Source organism: Dasypus novemcinctus, chromosome 4 (assembly GCF_030445035.2).
Source record: "Dasypus novemcinctus isolate mDasNov1 chromosome 4, mDasNov1.1.hap2, whole genome shotgun sequence".
Lineage (NCBI taxonomy): Eukaryota > Metazoa > Chordata > Mammalia > Cingulata > Dasypodidae > Dasypus > Dasypus novemcinctus.
Window position 1 is genome coordinate 41388008 of NC_080676.1, and position 24809 is coordinate 41412816.

Genomic DNA, 24809 nt, shown 5'->3' on the forward strand with positions numbered 1-24809 from the left:
CTGGATGTATATAGAATGTTTAAGAAGGTCAAGTGTAAATATGTGGTCGTGTTTGGATTTGATGGTAACACATTATAATGAATGTAACAAACACTGATGATTTATGGATGTGATTGTGGCTGAAAGGAGTAGTCTAGGAAGATTAATGTTAGTTGGAGGATAATAGACTGTACAGCAATGATTTTGGAAGTAGATGAGGACTGTCGTTAATACTATAAATATAGGAATTTCTACAGGGTGTTAATGTGGAAAAAAAAATTTGAACTACAAAATTCAAAGACTAGTACATATTGATACACACTTAAAAGATTATTTAGAACTGGAAATAGTGTCAGTGAACCAAGCTAAAGTCTAAAGGAAATGATGCGTAAGCAGAGAGACTTGATTTATAGAGCACAACAAGGGAATGAAGCAGGTTTGCAGAGCAAAAAAACTGAGGCTCTATAGGAGATTGGAGTGGCCTGGGCTTCTGGCATGGCAGTCCCAGTATTGACGAAGCACAGTTGTACTTTATTTCCTATTTGTGGGTGCTGGTGATATTTACCTGTTATATCATTACAGTAAACTCACTTTTTCTTGAACAGGCTTGAGCCAGTTTCTGTTACTTGCAATAAAATAGCCCCACTTTAGGAGCCATTTACTGTGATAGGGAAGGTAAGTCAAGGAATAGATTTGTGGAAGGGAAAATTCTATTTAGGATGTGTTTAATTTGATTGGTGCTAAGATAGCCATGTGAAAATGTCCAGCAGTAATTGGAAATGGGGCTTAAACTTGGAAGAGGTTAAAGCTAGAGATGTTGGAGCCATCTGTAAAATAGAAATTACTAAGATGGCCCTAGGAGAGATGGTACAGAAGAACAAAAGATGACAAAATCTTGGGGGAAATGCATTTAAAGGATGAGCAAAACACAGAAAAGGAGATGGAAAGTGATAATAGAAAGTTAGGAAGAAAATCAGGGTAGTATAGATTTCACGAAAACAAAAGTGACTTTGTAGTGGTACTACATGGTACGGAGAAATTAAATAGGATATGAATCAAAGCTTTGGATTAGGTAATGAGCTTAATGATCCTCTGGAAGGTTGCTGCAGAATAATGGAGTAGAAGCTAGAGGGCTGTGGTTTGAGTAGTAGATAGTAATAAACAAAATCATTTTGTCAAGTATTTAAAAAGTATAAACCTGTTTATTTCTTGTGTTTTTGCTTTCAGATTTTAAACACAAAATTGATGATGTAATGTGATCTGCAACGTGGTAAATAAGGCTGTATTTTAGCTGAGTATTAAAGGATGCTTCCTAAGAGGAAAATGGGAGGCCATTTAAAACACATGTAATATGATAGCAAATATATAATTCAGATGTGCAGAGGAAATGGATCTGTCCTTCCTCTTAAGTCTCTACTCAATCAGGAAAAAATTAAGTTTTAGTTCTAACCAGTTTAAAACTTAGTGTGATAAAAAGGGGATATAATTTATATCCTAATCTTTTGGAAAATTTGCTGTCTTATTTCCAGCCTTTGTCTTCTCTCTAAAATGGTGTTCAGGTGTATAGAGGAGGCGATTTACATAACATAATAATATGGGAAGACAGGGCCTTTAGCTCTTCTATTCATTGGACATTCTACTGGCCTCTGATACAGTAGGCAACAATTTGTAAAATATCTGATCAGATTTCTCCTAGCCTAGTCAAGGTCCAGTAATTCTTGGCTGCAATGGCTTCTTCTCTGAGGCTCTTTAATATGTGACTTTCTCAAGCAGTCCAACATAGATCCTGCTGCAGGCTTATTATGTGCCCCTCCATTGCAGGCTCAAACCAAGCCTACTTGTTTTCGATTCAACTGCCTTCTCAGTCTCCCCTTGGGAGAATATGGGAACTTTTGGGTCCCTTCCTTAGCACACAGTAACAGAGTAGCCTGGGCAGGCTAACCTTCGAGCCTTCCTTTTCTGTAATCCACATTGTTAAGTTTTTTGATGTGACTGTGTCCTAGCCTGAGAGGCTCTTTCCAGAATTCTGTAGACTTCCACTACACACCCACATATGATGGAGTACTTCAAACAGAGAAAAATGGACTACTGCTACATTAAACAATATGAATGAATCAAACTAATAAAATGTTGGCCAAAAGAAGCCAGGTACAAAAAAAGTGCATGCTGTCTGACTCCATTTAAATAAAGTTCAAGTTGGGATAGTGGTTGGCTATTGGAGGAAGGTTGGGGACCTTCAGGGAAGTTGGTGGCATTTTTTACCTTGAGTCTTGATTAGCCCAAATGTGTTAGCTGTATGGCTAATACATGGCTGTTTACTTAAGATTTGTGTACTTTTGTTTGATTGCTGTACTACCATTAAAGTGTATGTGTGAAAAACTAATTAGAAGAATGAGGAAATCAGAGCATTGGTGTTCTCAAACTTAAATGAGATTAAGGATGACCTGGGTTGTAAAAATTCAGACTATCCTAAGTGTTTGATGCAACAGGTCTGACTAAGGATCTGTATATTTAACATTTGCCCCAGGTGATTTTGATACAAATGATACCCTACACATTTTAGAACTTTAGATTTGATACAAATGATACTCTACACATTTTAGATTTAGGGTCTATAGTTTAATGAACTGACCTTACTCCTGGACATTCAAGTTCAGGAAGCTTATCATTAGTTGTTATTCAAGTCTGAGCTTTTTGGCTTGACAGACATCAAATTGCTTAATTTTTTCAGAAGTAATGAGAATTGTTTAAAATGGTCGTATGTTTTTCTATAGTGAGGCTTTATTGCATTCATTGAATTCTGTGGTTTTTCAAATTTGATTAAAGGAGAGATGGTTTTATGCATTTTCTACTGCATTCCGCTTCTGTTGTCGTCAGCGGCACGGGAAGTGTGGGCGGCGCCATTCCTGGGCAGGCTGCTCTTTCTTCACGCTGGGCGGCTTTTCCTCACGGGCGCACTCCTTGCGCGTGGGGCTCCCGCACACGGGGGACACCCTTGTGTGGCACGGCACTCCCTGCGCGCATCAGCACTGCACATGGCCAGCTCCACACGGGTCAAGGAGGCCCGGGGTTTGAACCGCGGACCTCCCATATGGTAGACGGACGCCCTAACCACTGGGCCAAAGTCCGTTTTCCAGTTCTAGCTATTTTCAGCGTGCAACAATGTAAAAGAACTTTGTACTAAATAGTCTTTATAGCTGCAAAGGAGAGACCTTAAAACAAGATTTGGATCAGATATGAAAAAAGAACATTGACAAGCAAGGGTTGATAAAAACTAGGAACTATTAAAATCAAGCAGAGATACTAAAGTCACTTGTAGAATTCTGTGGTCTACACACTTCTGCCAGTTGCACTATAATTTCCTTCTGAGCAAGGACCATATTCACCTATGCATTGTCTTTAGCACACAATGCTTTGTGGACAGCAAATCCTCAATAAGTTTTTGCATTAATGGAAGACCAAATTATCTCTAAAATTCCATTACCAGATTGTGGTAATTTTATTTCCAAAATAACTTAGAAACAAGGTTTATTAAAAAGAAAAACACCTTGAAATTAGTTAGATACATTTTGCTCTTAAGGACTATTGGGTGTATATTTTTCAACCAATTCCAGATGTTTTAAGATTGTTTTTTCAGATCAGACTTATATTAACCATCTGTCCTGGATGATTCAAATTCAGCTCTCTGAAAGCATAAGAATGGAAGGCATTTTTTTAAGTCTTATCTAGTTCAGTGACTCTATAACATTAAGGGAAACTAATGCCTCATACAATTTATTCAGATGTCTTTCCCCTTGCATAACAATCCTAGGAAAAAGGTGGTGCTGAATATGACTATAAAGATGTTATAAGATTTAAAAATCATCAAATCATTAAATAGCAAGTAGGGGATATTTATCTTGTTTATTTTACTAAAAAAAAGAGCAGTGGCAGATGTGTTTTTGTTATTGATGTTTAAGGAACTGATAATTTACAACTGTAGATTTGGCCACCTTCTTCATGCTGCCTTCTTGCTCACGACATTTAGAAGTAGATGATATTTTCTTTCAGACTGCAGAACCTGATCTTAATTTACAGTAACCTTTTAAAACTTCTACATATTTTTTTCATACTTTGCCAGGATTGGTGCAGTAATAAATCATTCAGATTAAGCAGCTTCCTCTTAATGCACCTGAGTAATACAAGTGGTGGCTATAGGTCTGTATTCAAGAATTCATAGTGTCTATTGCCTCTTCATCTTGGTTTGTAAACAAGACTGGCCATGGACAGTAGCTGTTTGCCATCATATCATTAAAATGTTACTGGCATGCCAACAGAGAACTATACTAATTTCTATTTAGCCAAAAGGTAACTGGTAGCACTGGCTTGTTTGGGAGATGTATATGTGCACATATAAATATACACACAAATATATATACACACACCTATATTTGTGAAACTGTTAACACTTGTGTGTAACACACAAATAGGATATATAGAATACTTTCTAGGCTTTGAAACTTTGAAACCTCTTCAAGTTCACTGCAAATTTGCAACCTAAAAAAAACCTTTTTACTATTTCATCACAATTTTGAGTTAGGATACCTGTAGTGACCTTTTCTTTCACGCTGTTTCACTACTTTGTTATATTTTCATTATAAAAAGAAATTAGTCTTTTCCCTTGGTCTCTTTCTCCAGAGTTAAAATTTTAGTGTCAACTTGGTAAAATTTCTTAATACACTACTTATATTAGTTCACACAGTGGACAATTACACAAAGTTCAAAATAATCACAACTTTTACACATTTGACAAAAACAACTTGTTCTAATTTACGAAAGAAAATGAACTTAGTAGACAATAAAATATTGGTGACTGTGGACTGTAAAAATAGTAACACAAATATACGAAAATTATTTTAGAACAACATTTTCATAGGTGGTGACCTACTGGTACAAGGGCAAAACCTGCATTAGATGAGTGGCCATAAGCTTCTCCATAGGTTGGTGTCCAATAATAATGTTTCTTAAGTCCATTGGAGACTTCTGCAAGATACATATTGTCATCCACCACAAATGGCTCCACATCTGTATTGTCTGGTTGTAGACGACCGGTTTGAATTAAGTCTGAATATGCCTAAGATTTTTAAGGAAAAAAACCACATATCATTAAGAAAATAGTTTATTCATTTTACAGTCCTTACATAAATTTAAATATCCAAATTAGCTGTGCCAATTTGTAGTTTAAAATATTTGAATAACACTGCTGAATTTTAGTGTTTTCTAGGTATTATAGATAAGTTTTTCTTCATTTAATTTCACACAGTGAAATTATAATTTTGCAAAAGCTTATCTGTAATGTATTAGGCATATTTCTTTTTTGATTCCCAGAGTTAACAGTTCTCTGTATTTACATTTTATGGACAGTTGGTCCCACGGTCAGAATTTTTAAGTCCTCCAGAGTTCTAAATGAGGTGGAGGACTATTGTATATGCCCTTGAAAATCTGATAATAGAGATCCATTCTTCAAAAAAAGAAACAGAATTTCAGATTTTGCCTTACAATTGGATAAAGTTCATGTTCTTCCAGAAACTAATCTACAGCTTTAACTAAGGGAAATCCCTATAGTATTTGATGCTGAACTTCTGGCCTGGCTGGCCTAATAATTATATCTTCAGGGAAACGGACTTGGCCCAGTGGTTAGGGCGTCTGTCTACCACATGTCCACGGTTCAAACCCCAGGCCTCCTTGACCCATGTGGAGCTGGCGCATGCGCAGTGCTGATGCGCACAAGGAGTGAGTGCCCTGCTGTGAAGGGGTTTCCCCCGCATAGGGGAGCCCCATGCGCAAGGAGTGCGCCCCTTAAGGAGAGCCGCCCAGTGCGAAAGAAAGTGCAGCCTGCCCAGGAATGGCCCAGCGGGAAAGAAAGTACAGCCTGCCCAGGAATGGCGCCGCCCACACTTCCCGTGCTGCTGACAACAGAAGCGGACAAAGAAACAAGACACAGCAACAGAGAACAGACAACAGGGGGAGGGGGGGGGATTAAATAAATAAATAAATCTTAAAAAAAAAAAATATTATATCTTCATTCTACCGTTGTGGATCCTTATGTTGAACTGGTTTGTCAATAAGGTTGCCATTATAGAGTCAAGAAATTTAAAAGTAAAAAGTTTAAAAGTTATTCAGCCTTTGGTTTATAGAACTACTAGTAGATACAGATATTTATCTAAAATTCATAATTTTTAAAAAGATAGTATACATTTTATTTTTAGTGGTAGAATTTGGTTAGTCCTTTCACAAATTTTGAGAATTATAACATCTAATGTTTTTCTTCATTCTTCCCAAATGAAAACTTGGTTACTTTCCTTTTTTGTTTGTATTGAAAGTAATATTAAGTGCTTTCTGTATTTATGTTCCAAAACAAATATTTTAAGTTTATACTAAATATCTCCAAGTTCCATGTCTTGCTTTAATTATTGAGGAGCAGATTTGAAATTTTGCCACATCAAAATTAGAACAACAATTGTGAGTAGCCTTTTCAACTTTGGAAGAATTAGAACTGTGTAATTCAGTGATCTTTATGCTAATCTGGTACTTGATATCTTTCGCTATTTCAACCATAAAACTTTCTAGTAGCTATTTTTTAGGATTTACGTTAAAAATTATCAAACCAGTGTTTCATTATACCCTGTAACTAACTACTTCTAAGACACCTTTCTAAGCTGTGAATAATATCTGATATTATATAGAGAGAATCCATAAAGAGCTTTCAGTGAAGAAAACTTACCACACATGTAGCCTCATCAAATTTATTTCCCCAAATGTAGATGTTAGTGAGTGTGGAATTTGTTTTCATTGATTGTGAAAGTGCAACAAGTCCTTCTCCCTCTATGTTGTTACTAACTACTGACAACCTATGGAAAAACAAAAAGTAATAACCGTGGAAACCAGTGGTTCCACAAAGAGAAAATGTATATGTTAGCAACTTTTATAATGAACATTTTGTGTAAAGTCTTAGCATTATTCTTTAATACTTTTTAATGTAGTGGTCAAAAAATTTACAACACAGTACCTAAAATCCAAGCAGTTAGTTTTCGAATTGGATGTTTCATGTACTTAATACAATTAGTTACATTTTGAAAATAGTCTGCTATTTTACATTAGTTATTCGGTAAATATTTGGGTGGATTATAGATATATATTTTCAGGAAAAAGTCATCCAAGTAGTAGTTTCTTCTATGACTCATTTTTAAGTCTTGATCACGTTGAATGCATATAATTTTTCTACTAAAGTCCAGGATAAATAGTACAAGCAATAATAAATTTCTCATTTTAAGTAGCAATTATAACTAAAATCATAGTCTAATTTTTAAAGGCATTGCTTTTGAAAACTAGAAATTAAAATGTTACTGTAACTTATTAAGTTTGGAAACTGAATTTTCATATTTCATAATAATCTTAAAAGTCAAGTAGTTTGAGATTAGTATTCTAAAACTGTTTTTGTTATTTTGATTAAATATGAAATCATACTAACGCTTTAAGAGTCCTGTTATGTGAAGCAAGACTTTCACTGAGATAGTTGGCTCCTGTGTTTTCTATTCTGTTAAAAGAAAGATCTATTACTTCCAGGGTAGTATTGCTTTTCAGTACATCAGCCAGATACACCATTCCATCACGAGTTATTTTATTGCTGAGAAAAGAAAAATAGTTGTATTTGAAAATATGAAGTATTGTTCTTTTCTTAATAGAGATAAAACGCTTGAAAACTGTTACATAATAATAAAAAGTACTTCTTTTAGTAAAGCTTTATATTAATCACCCAATTTCCAAAAAAGCTAATGAAAATTTAACAAAATATTGCTTCCATTCTGGTTTACATAACAAAATTGCTCATTCAAGTTATTAGGAAATAAAATATCAGTATAAACTAAATTAATAAATATTAAGGCTTATGATAAAAGGATACAACGGTTACATTTTCTAATTGTTGGTATCTTAGGTGCTTTATGAATATTTATAAATTACTGCCATTAACTCTTGAATTACTTAATGTATAAGTTATCACTTACCAGCTGACATCAAGGTAGCGTAGGCTAATATTCAGATACAGTGCATCACATAATTGTTTCATACCATAATTTTTTATATCATGCTTACACACATGTAGTTCAGTAAGGCAGTGATTTTCTTTTAACATGTGGCCTATGTGAACTGTAGACTCTTCCTGAAAATAAATAAAATCTTGTTTCTAACTTAGTACATGTTTATTCCAAATATATGCTAAGTCATTTAAATTAGGTTTTTAAAAGCTTTTATTTGCTAAGACTATACATTTACAATTTGCATTGACCTGTCTTAAAGAAAAAGTCATCTTCAGCACAAATGATATCTTTACCCTCTCAGAAACCAGTAGGAGGCACTTGTAAAATGTAATCACTAAGTGATGTGAAGGAGCATGGGTAATTTGGTTTTAAAAAACAAAAACCAATTTCAGAAGGGGAAAATAATCCAAAAATTGGTTCCATCAGTTTTTGAGCATATAATCATCCTTATGGCCATGTTGTTGAGAGTCTGTGAACCTTTCTTGCATCCTCCATGTGTTTCTGAACTACTTTTGATCTCCACTCTTGAGGGTTTTTAGACAAAAAACATCTCCCAATTTTTATCTTATTTTAAAAATACATTCAATAACCCTGTGATATATCTAATTCCTTTTATGATCATCCCCCAATTCCTACATATGTTTTAGTGTTGTTTTCTGGTCACTGTAAGACTTCTTTTTTTTTTAAAGTTCCACAATATACTGGTTCCAGACAAAAAGTATACAACCTCAATGAGAACTTAAATACTAAGAATCTTAAGTTTTTAACAAATTCAAATACTTTGGTATTTTATACTACAGAGAAGTCCTCTAGCATGATTGCTGTAATGTAGTAAGTTTTATAGTCACTGAAAATGCCAATCATAGATCATGGGTAACTACATTTGCTCTTGTTCTGTGAATACTTTGCAAAATAATAAAAGTTATATGAAACCACATAGCAATAGCAAAAAGTATATATGAGCTCTATAATAACCAAAACTGTCCAGATGCTAGTTTTACCTTTTACTACCTATATGACTGAGGACAAATTCTCTCATTTAGCTGAGTCTCAATATTCTCTTCTGTGAAATAGGTAAAATTCTACCTTCCTCAGATAATTAAATATAAGTAAACCAAAAGTACCTGGCACAAAATAAGCATTCTGTTCTATAGAAAAATGCAAAGCATTTAATGACTGCTCGGTATGCTGTAATCCTGCATCTGATTTGTTTAAATTATTGCTTTGACTCTGAACAGATAAGCCCAAAGGATATTGTGTAGTCTGGGATCATAAAAATTTAAACTCACCACTTAGGGAGTCCCAGTATTGTTCTGCCTAGCACCTGGCACAAAGGACATACTCAATATTTGTTTTTATGCCTTGATTGCACTTTTAGGCCAATAAGCTTGAGAGATGGACCATCTTTATAAAGGGGGAGAACTAGTGCTAGAAATGGTAAAGGGTTCCCCCCCCCACCCCCCTCCCTGAGCTTCTGGTTTAATTTGCACCTGGCATCAGTACTTTTACAAGGTCCCCAAGTAATGCTGTTGAGCAACCAGTATCTTAGACCTTTTTATTCTGTTATCCCTATTCGTCCATGGTAATAAATAGTAAAACCCTTAAAATAGATTATATGCTTGTCTTTGGGAACAGCGAAGTATGGGGAAGCACAAGAGGATCCACTATACAGCCATTTTAAGAGAGGCCTAGTACCCTCAGGATAGAGTATGGTGGCTGCCTCAGAGAGAAACAGAAAGATTAGTGCTTAGCTGGCTGCAGAGAAGCACCAGGCTGAGAGCTAGGGCCTAAGCCTGAGAAAGACCCTGGGCCTTTTTTTTTTCCTTCTTAAAATCAACTGTCCTTTTTACAAAAACACTGTTTTAAAAGCTACATGATTGGGAAGTGGATATAGCTCAAATGACTCAGTTCCCATCTACCATATAGGAGGTCCAGGGTTCGACTCCTAGGGCCTCCTAGTGAAGGCAAGCTGGCCTGAGCAGAGAGCTGGCCCATGAGGAGTGCTGACCAACAGGGAGTGCTGACACACATGGCATGCTGGCCCACGCAGGAGTGCTGGCCCATGCAGAAAGCTGGCACAGCAAGATGGTACAACAAAAAAAAGACGTAGAGGAGAGAAAATAAGAAATGCAGAAGACTAGGGAGCTGAGGTGGCTCAAGAGACTTTGAGTGCCTCTTTCCCACTACGGAAGGTCCCAGTATTGGTTCCTGGTACTGCCTAAAGAGGAGACAAGCAGACAGAGAAGAATACACAGTGAATGGACACAGAAAGACAGCGAGCACAAAAACAAGGTGGGGGGAGAAATAAAATCTTTTTTTAAAAAACCTACATGATTAAAAAAGAAAGGAAAAACTGCATGATTAAAAATGTAAAAATTATATGATCTGCATGGCACATAAGAAATTGTTACAAAGATAACACTAGTTTTCTATCCAAGATAATTATGTTTACATAACTGGTATACATAGGGAGTTTAACTGCCACAGAAACCTTTTCCCATGTCACTCAATCTGCAACTGAATTTCCTAACTACAGTCTCATCAAATTGCAACTCTTTCTTGATTAACTACTTAATTGTGGCCAGTAATTTTTGAGGTTTTCCAACAGTTGGTCCTGGGCATTTAATAACTGTTCTCAGATGAACTTGGGAATTATGCCACTCAACATATTGAAGAGGGATGGATTTCTAATGTAATTTCATCTACTTTTACAGATTTCCTTAGGGCTGTAATCCAAAAATTGCTTGATTAAGTCTTCAAATGTGTTATGTCCTCAATCTGAGAAGCTTCCCTGCCACCCCACTTCCCTTGGCTTTGATTTGAGGGTCCTCCTTCATGCTGTCATGGCACCCCAAGCATCTCACTCTCCAGACTCTTAATTTCACTTGTTCTCCCTCCATGTAGACTGAAAGCTTCTGTAAGGTAAGGGCCATGTGCTTTATCGTTTGACCTTATATTTCTAGTACCCACCATTGTATCGTGTCTGTGGCTGAACTCAAATATTTATTGAGTGAAGGAATCATACATAAAACAATTTACTGGGTGCCTACTTTGATTTTTTAAATAGTTTTTAGAGAGGTTCTTGTATTTGAGGATTCTGGGTATCTTGTTAAACAGATTAGATTTGTGTACTTGCAACAATTAATATGAAAGAAAATTCTAACATTTCTGGTACAGGAAAGTGCAGAGAATTCAAAGGGAGATATCTATGTAAGCAAAGAATGCAAAAATACATATCTGTGTTTGAAAAATACTACATTAAAATATGCTTAGTGGGAAGTGGATATGGCTCAGATGACTGGGCTCCTGCCTACCACATGGAAGCTTGCTAGTTTGGATCCCAGTGCCTCCTAGAGAAGACAGCAAGCTGGCTTGACGGGCAGGTGCAGAAAGCTGACGACATGAGGAGAAAAAACAATGAGAGACCCAACAGGGCAGGGAGCAGAGGTTTCCGGTGACTCCTAAAGAAGACAGCAAGCTGATGCAACAAGGTGACGCAATAAGAGATGTGGGGAGGAAGAACATGAGAGGCACAACAAAGCAGGGAGTGAAGGTGGCTTAAGCGACTAAGCACCTCCCTCCCACATCAGAGATCCTGGGTTTGGCTCCCGGTGCCTCCTGAAAGGAAGACAAGCACACAATGAACAGACAGAGCAAGTGCAAACAACGAGGGTGTGGGAACCAATAAACCTAAAAAAATAAGCTTAGTTCTCAATTAGTCATACTAAGGGGGAACAGTGAGATAGATAGATTAAAGATTATAAAAAGTGCTTTGAATATTTTCCTTTTAGGGTATATGCCTCTGTGGGGTGTTTTAGACTAGTAAGTTTTTATTCCCTGGCTTTTAAAAACTGATGGGAGAAGTCGTCCACTCAAAAAATGAGTAGGAAGAAGACTTGAAAATAGAACTGTGTTTTTACTCTTTTTAGTCTTAAACATGCAACTTATAAGATTAAGTCCATTCCTGTCACCCTGCTATTCATGTACATTTTGCTATTATTACTCATGACTTCAAAGATGTAATGGTTCAGTCAATGTAACAAACCACAACACCCCAAACAAATGAACAATAAAACAGTTCATACTGGCCTCTGATAGCTGGGCCTTTAAAATTTGAACCGTTTATACTTTGATCTTAAGACTTTGTCCTTCACAGATAAATTCACTCAGAACTTGAGTGAGTTTATGAGAAAAAAGATGTTTGCTGCTTAAATAAACAACATTTAAAAATCACATTAGATGTCCAGAAAGGTGGTGGATTAGAAAGACATGGGACTCTTCTCTCCCTGAAAATTAGCTAGAGGACAGGCCAAAATGGCCTGGGAAAAAAATCTAGGGTTTAGGACACCAGGTGAAGGATGGACACCACCCAGAAGAGAGAGGGACAAAGGAAAAGAATAGTAATGGTAAAATTGTGACTTAAAGCACCTGCTACTGCTGGCACACTCCACCACACTAAAGATACTTGAATTCTCAGGCCCCTGGGGCAGCTACAAAAAAAGGGGGCCTCAGGGATCCACTGCCCGAGGAAAGGGGAGAGAGGGACACAACCTAAGGCTGACTCAGCTTTTGATCCACAAATTTGGTCTGCTGTGTCCCATGAGCCATTCCAGACCTGCTGGGGGCATGCCATTGTTTGCCTTGGGAGCCAGTTTAGGACTAAAGAGACCTGGGTCTAAAGAGATCCAACCCTCTCAATCTCCCTCTCTACCAACTGGGACTGACTATTGAGGATGCAGAGGGGAACGGAATTATTTCCTACCCGGGAAAAAGGAGTAGGCTGCCAGTAAAGGCTGGAGAACTGTCTATGAGAAAGTTTGAATTACAAGACAAATAACAAATTAAAAAAACAACTCAGGGGAGCTGATGTGGCTCAGTGGTTGAGCACTAGCTTCCCACTTAGGAGATCCTGGGTTCAATCCCTGGCCCTGGTACCTAAAAAAAAAAAAAGCAGTAACACACACCTCCAGCAACTAAATCCCTATGAAAGACAGAGAAATTGAGCATCTGAGTAAACTACCAACCTAATCAGATGCCTAGACATCAGCAAAAAATTACGAGCCATATTAAGAAAATGGAAGAGATGGCCCAAGAAAAGGAATACATCAAAACCCAGGAAGAGATGCAAGATTTGAGAAACTAACAAGATGCACATGAATTTCCAAAATCAAATTAATGAGCTGAAAGACAATATGGCTAAAGAGACAGATGACATGAAGAAGATACTGAATGAGCACAAAGAAGAATTTGAAACCTGAATAGAAAACTAACAGCTCATGGGAATGAAAGACATAATGTATGAGATAAAAAACACATTAGAGGCATACAACAGCAGACTTGAAAAGAAAGAATAAGTGATAATGCAGACAGAACAACTGAAATTGAAGAGAAAAGAACAGCAAAGAATGGAGAAAATTGAGCAAGGGCTCAGGAAGTTGAATGACAAAATGAAACACAACAACATACGTGTCATGGGAGTTCTAGAAGGATAAGAGAAAAGGGGCAGAAAGAATATTTGAGGAAACAATAGCTGAAAGTTTCCCAACTCTCATGAAAGATATGAACTTACATGTCTAAGAAGTCAGTGTACCTCAATCAGAATAAATGTGAATGGGCCTACTCCAAGACACAAACTACTCAGCATGTCAAAGATAAAAAGAAAATTCTGAGAAGGGCAAGGGAGAAGTGTATTAGTGTATTAATCAGCCAAAAGGATGCTGATGCAAAGTACCAGAAATCTGTTGGCTTTTCTAAAGGGTATTTATTTGGGGTAGAAGCTCACAGTCACAAGGCCATAAAGGGTAAGTTACTTCTCTCACCGAAGTCTGTTGCCATGTGTTGGAGCTAGATGACTGCTGGTCTCTGCAAGAGTCCAGGTTTCCTTTTCCTCTTAAGGCTGAATGGGCCCAGCTCCTTCCAATCTCAGCTGTAGGCTGGCATAAATCTCATCTCTCTTCCTGGGGCTCATCTCTTTCTGGGCTCAGCTACTCTACTTTCTCCACAAGGCCAGCTGTAAACTATCCAACGAAGAACTTGGCTCTCTCCCAAGGGTTCCAGTGTCAAAACTCAACTCTCTGTGATCTCCTCGGTGTATTTACTTCCCTCTCTTTGATTCAGCATCCATTTAAATAGCTCACAGCTACAGGCTAGCTGTAGGCAGGGACTCAAACCAAGTAACTCTAATGATATGGTCAAATAAAAGCCCTAATCTTGATTTAATAAAGTAAATGTGAAACCTCTGAATCTAATACAATCTAATAAGCTCAGAGGAACAGACCAGTTTACAAACACAATCCAATATCTATTTTTGGAATTCATAATACCAAACTGCCACACCCAGTAAGACTTAGTGCAGATTTCTCATCAGAAACCATGGCGGAAAGAATACACTAATATGATACAATTAGGACACTGGAAGAGAAAAAATGCCAGCCAAGACTTCTATATCCAGCAAAGTTGTCCTTCCAATATGAATAAAATATTCACGAACAGAAACTAAGACAGTTCATAAAAAAGAATACATCTTTGTAGGATATATATTAAAGGAAGCCTTAGGGCTTGAAAGAGAGAGACAGAGAGAGGCTTAGAGGAGAGTATAGAGAAAAGGATAACCAAAAGAGTAAAAAGACAGATGAAAATATGACATATGAAAACTGAAGAATAAAATGGTGGAAGTAAATTATGCATTTACAGTAATACAGATGAATGTGAATGGATTAAACTTCCCAATCAAAAGATATAGGCTGACAGGATGGATTAAAAAACATGAGGCATCTATATGCTACTTACAAGAGACTCACCTTAGACCCAAGGAAAAAAACTGGCTCAAAGTGAAAGAATGGAAAAAGACACCACACAAACGGTAATCAAAAAAGAGCAGTGGTAGCCTATACTATTAATTTCGGACAAAACACACCTTAAGTGCAAATAAGTTACGAGATACAGAAAGCCACTGTATATTAATGAAAGGGTCAATCCACAAGTAAGATCAAGCAGTCATAAATATCTATGCACCTAACCAGGGTGCCCCAAAATACATGAGACAAACTCTGGGAAAACTAAAGAAAGAATTAGACATTTTTGCAATCATCATTGGATACTAAACACACCACTCACATCATTAGATGGAACAACTAGACAGAAGTTCAAGACAGACACAAAGAACTTGCACAATATGATAAACGAGTTAGACCTAACATACAGAATGCTGCATCCAAACACAGCAAGTTATACATTCTTATCAAGTGCCCATGGTTCTTTCTCCAGGAGAGACCACATGTTAGATCACAGTACAGCTCTCAATAAATATAAAAAGACTGAAATTATACAAAGCACCTCCTCAGATCATAATGGAATGAAATTGGAAACCAATAATAGACAAGAAGAAAGTAAATTTGCAAATGTGTGGAGGATGAACAACAAACTGCTAAATAATCAGTGGGTCAAAAAAGAAATTTCAAGTGAAGTCAGTACATATATTGAAACAAATGAAAATGACACAACTTATCAAAATTTATGGGATACAGCAAAGTAAGTCTTGAGAGGAAAATTTATTGCCCTAAATGCCTATAAAAAAGAAGAACTAAATTCAAAGATCTAACTGAACAACTAGAGAAACTAGAAAAAGAACACCAAACCAATCCCAAAGCAAGCAAAAGGAAAGAAATAATAAAGATTAGAGCTGAAATAAATAAAATTGAGAGAGAAAAAAAATAGAGAAAATGAACAAAACCAAAAAAGTTGGTTCTTTGAAAAGATCAATAAAATTGACAACCCTTAGTTAGACTAACAAAGAAAAAAAGAAGATGCAAATAAATACAATCAGAAATGAAAGGAGGGAAGTTATGACTGACCCCACTGAAATAAAAAGGATCATAAGAGAATATGAGAAACCGCAGGCCAACAAATAGACAACCTAGATGAAATGGACAAATTCCTAGAAATGTACAAACAACCTATATTGATGCTACAAGAAAAACAAGATTTAACAAACCAATCACATTTGAAGATATTAACTCCATCATCAAAAATCTCCTGAGAAAGAAAAGTACAAGACCAGATGGTTTCACAGGTGAATTCTGCCAAGCATTTTGAGAAGAATTAACACCAATTCTGTTTAAATTCTTCCAAAAAATTGAAGAGAAGGGAAAATTACCAACATATTTTATTAAGTCAAAGTCACCCTAATACCAAAGCCAGAAAAAGATACTAAAAAAAAACAAAACTACAGACCAACCCTCTAATGAACATAGATGCAAAAATTCTCAACAAAACACTTGCAAAACAAATCCAACAGCATATCAAAAGACTTTATCATAATGACCAAGTGGGATTTATTCCTGGTATGAAAAGGCTGGTTCAACATAAGAAAATCAATAAAGACTTCCAGGAAGATGGTGGACTAGAAAGACACATGACTCTCCTCCAGAAAAATAGCTAGAGGACAGGCTGAAACAGGCTAAGGTGAAGGCTGGACATAGTCCAGAGGAGAAAGGGACAAAGGAGGGAAATCATGAACTATGAATTGAAACCTGTCTGCTGCTGCCGGCACCATCCCCCACACTAAAGACACTTAGAATTCTCTGGCCTCTGGGCCTGTGACTACAGACAAAGGAGCTGCAGGAATCTACTACCCCAGGAAAGGGGAAAGAGAGAGACACAACCTAAAGCTGACTCAGCTTCTGACCCACAAATTTGGTCTGCTGTGTCCCACAAGCCCTTCAGGCCAGATGGGGCCACACACTGGTTCGCCCTGGGAGCCAGGGAAGGACTGGAAAAATTCAACCTTTGCAACCTCTCTGTCTTCTAGCTGAGACTAATTATGGAGGACATCCCAGGAGAGGGGAGAGAGAGGGACATAGCCTAAAGCTGACTCAGCCACTGACTGACAAATTTGGTCTGCTGTGTCCTAGGAACCCTTCCAGGCCTGTTGGGGCTGTGCCATTGTCTGCTTTTCAGCTGGCAAGGAGTTAAAGATATACAACCCTCCCAATCTCCTTTTCTACTAACAGGCGCTGAATGTTGAGGACTTAGAGGGGAGTGGAAACATTTCCAACCCGGGAAAGGGGATGGGGCTGCCAGAGAAGGCTGGAGAACTGTCTCAAAGAAAGTCTGAATTACACGGCTCATAGCCTCCAGACAGGAAGCTCTATTACTTTGATCCAATCTGTGTTGCAACAAATACACTCCAAGCAGACACTGGAATGAGAACTGCCAAAGAGTGCCATCTGCTGGGAGAACAAGGAATTTCACACAAGAAAATTAAAAATAAGTAGGAGAGGCTTTTTCCAGCCTCCATAGCCTCCCTCCCCAAGGCCTTACGAAGTGATTCCACAACCAATTACTGGGTCTTGTGCCCAGTTTTGAGCAACCAGCAGTATAATCCTAACAATCTAAATTGAGCCAAGAATCAAAGTTCAGTGATAACACACAGCCTCCTGCCACTAAATCCCTACAAAAGAGAAAGAAATTGAGCATCTGAGTAAACTACATCCTAATCAGATGCCTAGATATCAGCAAAAAATTATGAGCCATATTAAGAAAATAGAAGACATGGCCCAAGAAAAGGAATATATCAAAGCCCCAGGAGAGATGCAGATTTTGAGAGTACTAATCAGTGAGATGCACACACATTTCCAAAATCAAATTAATGAGTTGAAAGGCAATATGGTGAAAGAGATAAATGATATCAAGAAGACACTGAGTGTGCCCAAAGAAGAATTTGAAATCCTGAACAAAAAGTAACAAAGCTCATGGGACTAAAAGACACAAGAGGTGAGATCAAAAACACATTTGAGGCATACAACAGCAGACTTGAAATGACAGAGGAAAGAATAAGTGATACTGAAGACAGAACAGCTGAAATTGAAGAGAGAAAAGACTGGAAAAAAACTGAGCAGGGGCTCATAGAGTTGAATGACAACACAAAACACAAGAACATACATGTCATGGGAGTTCCAGAAGAAGAGAAGGGAAAAGGGGCAGAAGGAGTGTTTGAGGAAATCACAGCTGAAAACTTCCCAATTTTCATGAAAGAAATGAACTTACATTTCCAAGAAGCACACCATACCCCAAGCAGAATAAATCCAAATAGACCTACTCCAAAAAACAAACTAAGCAAAATGTCAAATGTCAAACCTAAAGAGAAAATTCTCAGAGCAGCAAGGGAGAAGCAAACCATCACATACAGGTATATCTGGTAAGACTTACTGCAGATTTCTCTTCAGAAACCATGGAGACGAGAAGACAGTGGTATGATACAAATACAAGTGGTATGATGAAAAGAGAAAAACTGCCAGCAGAGACTTCTTTATCCAGCAAAATTGTCCTTCAAATATTAAGGTGAGCATAAAATATTCACAAATAAACAGAAACTAAGAGAGTTTTCAAAAAAGAATCCACCTTTGCAGGAAATATTAAAGGAAGGCTTAGAACCTGAAAGAAGACAGGTGAGACAGGTTTGGAGGAGTGTATAGCAGAAAGGATAACCGAAAGAGTAAAAAGACAGAAAAAAATAAGATATGACATGAAAACCAAAGAAAATGAAAACCAAAGAAAAATCAAAGACATGAAAATGGAGGAAGTAAATAGTGCATTTACAGTAATATCATTGAATGTGAATGGAATAAACTCCCCAATCAAAAGATACAGGCTGACAGAATGGACAAAAAAACACAAGCTATCCATGTACTGCTTACAAGAAACTTACCTTAGATCCAGGGATTACAAACCAGCTTAAAGTGAAAGGTTGGAAAAAGACACTCCATGTGAATAGTAACCTGAATAGAGCAGGGGTAGCTATACTAATATCAGGTCTAAATGCAAAAAAGTTAAAAGAGATACAGGAGGCCATTATATATTAATAAAAGGGATAATCCACCAGGAAGATATAACAGTCATAAATATCTATGCACCTAATCAAGGTGCCCCAAAATACATGAGACAAACTCTGGGAAAACTGAAAGGAGAAATAGACATCTCTACAACAATCTCTGGAAACTTCAACATGCCACTCACCTCATTAGATAGAACAACTAGACAGAAGATCAACAAGGAAACAGAGAAATTGAACAATATGATAAATGAGTTAGACCTAACATACATATACAGAACACTGCATCCAAACTCAGTGGGTTATACATTCTTCTGAAGTGCCCATGGATCTTTCTCCAGTCCAGACCACATGTTAGGGCACAATGCAGCTCTCAATAAATATAAAAAGACTGAGATTATTCAAAACAATGAACTTACATGTCTAAGAAGTCAGTGTACCTCAATCAGAATAAATGTGAATGGGCCTACTCCAAGACACAAACTACTCAGCATGTCAAAGATAAAAAGAAAATTCTGAGAAGGGCAAGGGAGAAGTGTATTAGTGTATTAATCAGCCAAAAGGATGCTGATGCAAAGTACCAGAAATGAACATAGATGCAAAAATGGGCACTGGCTCACTGTGTGGGCACTCAGTTCACCACACGAGCACTTGGGTTGCCATGTGGGCACTTAGCTCACCATGCAGGCACTCAGCTCACCATGCGGACACTCACTCGGGCATTCAGCTTACCACGTGGGCACTAGCTTGCTGTGCAGGCACGCTTTCTCTTCTTTTTTACCAGGAGGCCACAGGGATCAAACCCGGGTCCTCACATATGGTAGACAGAAACCCTATCACATGAGCCACATTAGCTTTCCTGCAAAGGAAGTCTTGAGAAGGAAATTTATAGCCCTAAATGCCTATATTAAAAAAGAAGAAAGAGCTAAATGCAAAGATTTAACTGAACAACTAGAGAAACTAGAAAAAGAACAGCAAAACAATCCCAAAGCAAGCAGAAGGAAAAAAAATAATAAAGATTAGAGGTGAAATAAATGAAATTGAGAGCAAAAAAAAAATAATAGAGAAGATCAACAAAACCAAAATCTGATTCTTGGGAGATCAATAAAATTGACAACCCCCTAGTTAGACTAACAAAGAAAAAAAAGGGAGAAAGATACAAATAAATACAATCAGAAATAAAAGGGGGGAAGTTATGACTGATCCCACAGAAATAAAAAGAATCATAAGAGGTTATTATGAGAAACTATGTAAACAAACTAGACAACCTTGATGAAATGGACAAATTCCTAGAAATGCATAAACAACCTACACTGACACTACAAGAAATACAAAACTTAACAAACTAATCACACTTAAGGAGATTGAATCCTTCATCAAAAATCTTCCAGCAAAGCAAAGTCCAGGACCAGATGGCTTCACAGGTGAATTCTACCAAGCATTTTGAGAAGAATTAACACCAATCCTATTTAAATTCTTCCAAAAAACTGAAGAGAAGGAAAAATTACCCAACATATTTTCTTTTCTTTTTACTTATTTCTCTCTCCTTCTCCCCGCCCCCCCCATTGTCTGCTCTCTGTCCATCATTCACTGTGTGTGTTCTTCTGTGTCCGCTTGGATTTTTATCAGCAGCACCAGGAAATCTGTCTCTTTTTGTTGTGTCATCTTGCTATGTCAGCTCTCTGTGTGTGTGGCACCACTCCTGGGCCGTCTGTGCTTTTTTCATGCAGGGCTGTTCTCCTTTCAGGGTGTAATCCTTGAGCATGGGGCTCCCCTATGCAGGGGACACCCCTGCATGGCATGGCACTCCTTGCGCGCATCAGCACTGTGTGTGGGCCAGCTCACCACATGGGTCAGGAGGCTCTGGGTTTGAACCCTGGACCTCCCATGTGGTAGGCAGACACTCTATCAGTTGAGCCAAATCTGCTTCCCCCAACATGTTTTATGAAGTCAAAGTCACCCTAATACCAAAGCCAGATAAAGATACTAAAAGAAAAGAAAATTACAGACCAATTTCTCTAATAAGCATAGATGCAAAAATTCTCAACAAAATACTTGCAAAACAAATCCAACAGCATATCAAAAGACTTATACCTCATGACCAAGTGGGATTTATTCCTGGTATGCAAGTCTGGTTCAACATAAAATCAATCAATATAATATACCACATTAACAAATTGAAGGGGAAAAATGCATAATCATCTCAATTGATGCAGAAAAGGCATTCGATAAAACCCAGCATCCTTTTTCAATAAAAACACTTCAAAAGATAGGAACAGAAGGAAAATTCCTCAACCTGACCAAAGGCATATATGAAAATCCACACCCAACATCATACTCGATGGGGAAAGGTTGAAAGTTTTCCCTCTAGGATAGGGAACAAGATAAGGATGCCCACTGTCACCATTGCTGTTCAATATCATACTAGAAGTGCTAGCTAGGGCAAATGCTTACTGTTTGCAGATGACATGATCCTGTACTTAGAAAATCCTGAAGTACCCATGAAAAGCTACTTGAGCTACTAAAGAGTTCAGCAAAGTGCAGGATACAAGATCAACAAGCAAAAATCAGTAATGTTTTCATACAGTAGTACTCAACAATCTGAGAAGGAAATCAGGGGGAAAATTCCATTTTCAATATCAACAAAAAGACTCAAATACCTAGGACTTAATTTATCTAAAGAAGTACAGGACCTATATGCAGAAAACTACAAAACAATGCTAAAAGAAATTTTTAAAAAGACCTGAACAAATGGAAAGACATTCCATGTTCATGGATTGGAAGAATAAATATCATGAAAATGTCAATCTTACCCAAAGTGATTTATAGATTTGATGCAATACCAATCAAAATCCCAACAGCCTACTTTACAGAAATAGAAAAGGCAATTACCAAATTCATTTGGAAGGGGAAGTGCATCTGAATAGCCAAAAGAATTCTAAAAAAGAAGAGCTACATGGGAGGAATTTCACTGCCTGACCTTGATATGTATTACAAAGCTACAGTGGTCAAAAGAGTATGGTACTGGCATAAAGAGAGACACATCTATCTGCAGAACAGAACTGAGAGCCCAGAAATAAACCTTCCCCTCCGTAGTCAACTGGTTTTTGACAAAACTACCTTTTCCATGTTGACAGGACAAAACAGTCTCTTCAACAAAGGGTGCTGGGAGAATGGGATATCTATAACTAAAGGAATGAAAAAGGACCCCTTATCTCACTCCCTATATAAGAACCAACTCAAAATGGACCAAAGACCTAAATATAGAAGCCAGGACCATAAAACTACTAGAATAAAATATAGGGACCATCTAAAAGCCTTGTGCTAGTGGTAGTTTCTTGGACCTTACATCCAAAGCACACTCAACAAAGAAAAACTAGATAAATGGGACCTCCTCAATATTAAACACTTTTGCACCTCAGAGGACTTTGTCAAAAGGGTGAAAAGGCAATCGACTCAATGGGAGAAAATATTTGGAAATCACATATCCGAGAAAGTTTTAGTATCCATGATATAGAGAGATGTTGCAACTCAACAATAAAAAGACAAATGAACTGATTACAAAATGGGCAAAAGACTTGATTAGATATTTAGCCAATGAAGAAATACAAATGGCAAAAAAACACATGAAAAAATGTTCAACATCATCAATGATTAGGGAAATGCAAATCAAAACTACACTGAGATATTTCACACTATCAGAATGGCCACTATTAAAAAAAACAGAGGGAAGCGGACTTGGCCCAGTGGTTAGGGTGTCCGTCTACCACATGGGAGGTCCGCAGTTCAAATCCCAGGCCTCCTTGACCCGTGTGGCACCGGCCCACGCGCAGTGCTGATACGCGCAAGGAGTGCCGTGCCACGCAGGGGTGTCCCCCGCAAGGAGTGCCGTGCCACGCAGGGGTGTCCCCTGCATTGGGGAGCCCCATACGCAAGGAGTGTGCCCCATAAGGAGAGCCACCCAGCGCAAAAGAAAGTGCAGCCTGCCCAGGAATGGCGCCGCACACACGGAGAGCTGACCCAACAAGATGACGCAACAAAAAAAAAAAACAGATTCCCGTGCCACTGACAACAACAGAAGTGGACAAAGAACACGTAGCAAATAGACACAGAGAACAGACAACTGGGGGTGGGGGGGCGGAATAGGGGAGAGAAATAAATAAATAAATCTTTAAAAAAAAATAACAGAGAACTACAAGTGTTGGAGAGGATGTGGAGAAAGGGGAACACTTATCCACTGTTGACGGGAATGCAGAATGGTACAGCCACTGTGGAGGGCTGTTTGGCATTTCCGAAAGAATTTTTTTTTTTAAAGTACATATAAAGGCTCTATTTGCAAGGGAGTAGAAATTTAATCAAACAAGTCAAATCCCATTTTGTCACCCAACTCTTCCTCCTTTTCGTCTTCCTTCTTCTCTGCTGTAACTAGGGCTGAGCTGGCAGCAGGAGCAGCAGAGCTCAGGGCGGCAGCCACGGCCACAGACCCACTGGCAGTCACGCCGGCCACCTTGCCAACACCCTGGTCAATTCCATCGTCAATGTTTTTTCCATTGTAGCTCACTGACGACCTTGTTGAGCCAGTCATCATCCACCTCAATCCCCACACTGTCCAGGATCTTCTTGATGTCCATGGCGCTGGGAAGGTATTGCCAGCCCCCCTGGCAGCCAATAGGTAGGAGGCAACTTAGCGCATCTCGGCAACAGAGTGGCCTCACGCGTGCAACCTCAGCGGCGTTAAAGCCTAAAGAATTTGAATATAGATTTGCCACATGACCCAGCAATACCACTACTGGGTATATACCCGGAAGAATTGAAAGCAGTGACACGAATAGACATCCGCACACCAATGTTCAGAGGGGCGTTATTCACTACTGCAAAAAGTTGGAAACAACCCAGGTGTCCATCAACTGATGAAAAGTTAAGTAAATCGTGGTGTATTCACTTGATAGAATATTATGCATTTCTAAGAAGAAATGAAGTTGTGAAGCATATGACAAGGGTGACTCTGGAGGACATTATGTTGAGTGAAGCAAGCCAGACACAAAAGGACGAATACTGTATGACTGCGCAACTATTTAGCAAATATAATGTGTAACATATTTTATGATTCCATTTATATAAAGTTTAAATATAAATCAATTTATAAAGATGAAATTTGATTAATGGTTATGTAGGGCTAGGGAAGGCATGCTAAGGGGTTTGGAATTTTTCTTTTTGGAGTAATGAAATAGTTCTAAGATTTTTTGTGATGATGAATGCGCAACATTGTGATTATGCTAAAAGCCACTGATTATACACTTGAGATAGTTTATATGGTACTTGAATATATCTCAATAAAACTGCTTAATAAATAAATAAACTGTAAGAATAGCCATAAATAGCAGCTATGTACAGCAGGGCAAACAGAGATTGGGAGGTGAATAATTTTCTTGTTTGTCTGTTTATTATTACAATAATGAAAATGTTCTAATAATGACTGAAGTAATGAGTACACAATACTATGTGATTATACCAAATACCATTTGATTGTCCACTTTGGATGAACTATATGCTCTATTACCATGTATCAATAAAATTGATTTGTCAAAAAAATCACATTTAGATATAAAAGTCTTATCAAGAATAAATGTTTAAAATTTTTTCTTTAAATAAAACTTTTGCTTGTAAATAGGATTTTATAAATATAGTAAGTACAATTCCAAAAATACAATGAATGCACTGAAATGGCTTTGAATATCTTAATTGATATCACTTTGAATACATACCTGTTCACCATATAATATAGGACGGTTTAGGTTTATTCCCCTAATCGCTTGGTTTTGAGTTAGTACTGTAGCAAATGCTATCACACTTTGCATTCCCTAAAAAAAAAACACACACACAAATTCATCAAGGAAACTAAGTATACAAATTAATCTCCC

The 24809-nt window shown here is 37.7% G+C and overlaps 1 protein-coding gene and 1 pseudogene across 1 annotated transcript in view; both read right to left on the bottom strand.

The window, feature by feature from the left end:
- Positions 1-2576: 2576 nt before the first annotated feature.
- The window catches only part of LRRC34 (leucine rich repeat containing 34), a 56190-nt gene continuing 33957 nt past the window's right edge, over positions 2577-24809 (bottom strand). Inside the window, exons 7-11 of the mRNA XM_004447927.5 lie at positions 24654-24749; positions 8025-8179; positions 7490-7645; positions 6743-6869; positions 2577-5092 (exon numbers count right to left, since the gene is read on the bottom strand). Of these exons, the coding sequence (XP_004447984.1) occupies positions 4889-5092; positions 6743-6869; positions 7490-7645; positions 8025-8179; positions 24654-24749 (738 nt within the window). The 3' untranslated portion in view covers positions 2577-4888. The remainder of the gene's footprint in view (positions 5093-6742; positions 6870-7489; positions 7646-8024; positions 8180-24653; positions 24750-24809) is intronic.
- LOC101433476 (large ribosomal subunit protein P2 pseudogene) lies at positions 23240-23581 on the bottom strand (annotated as a pseudogene).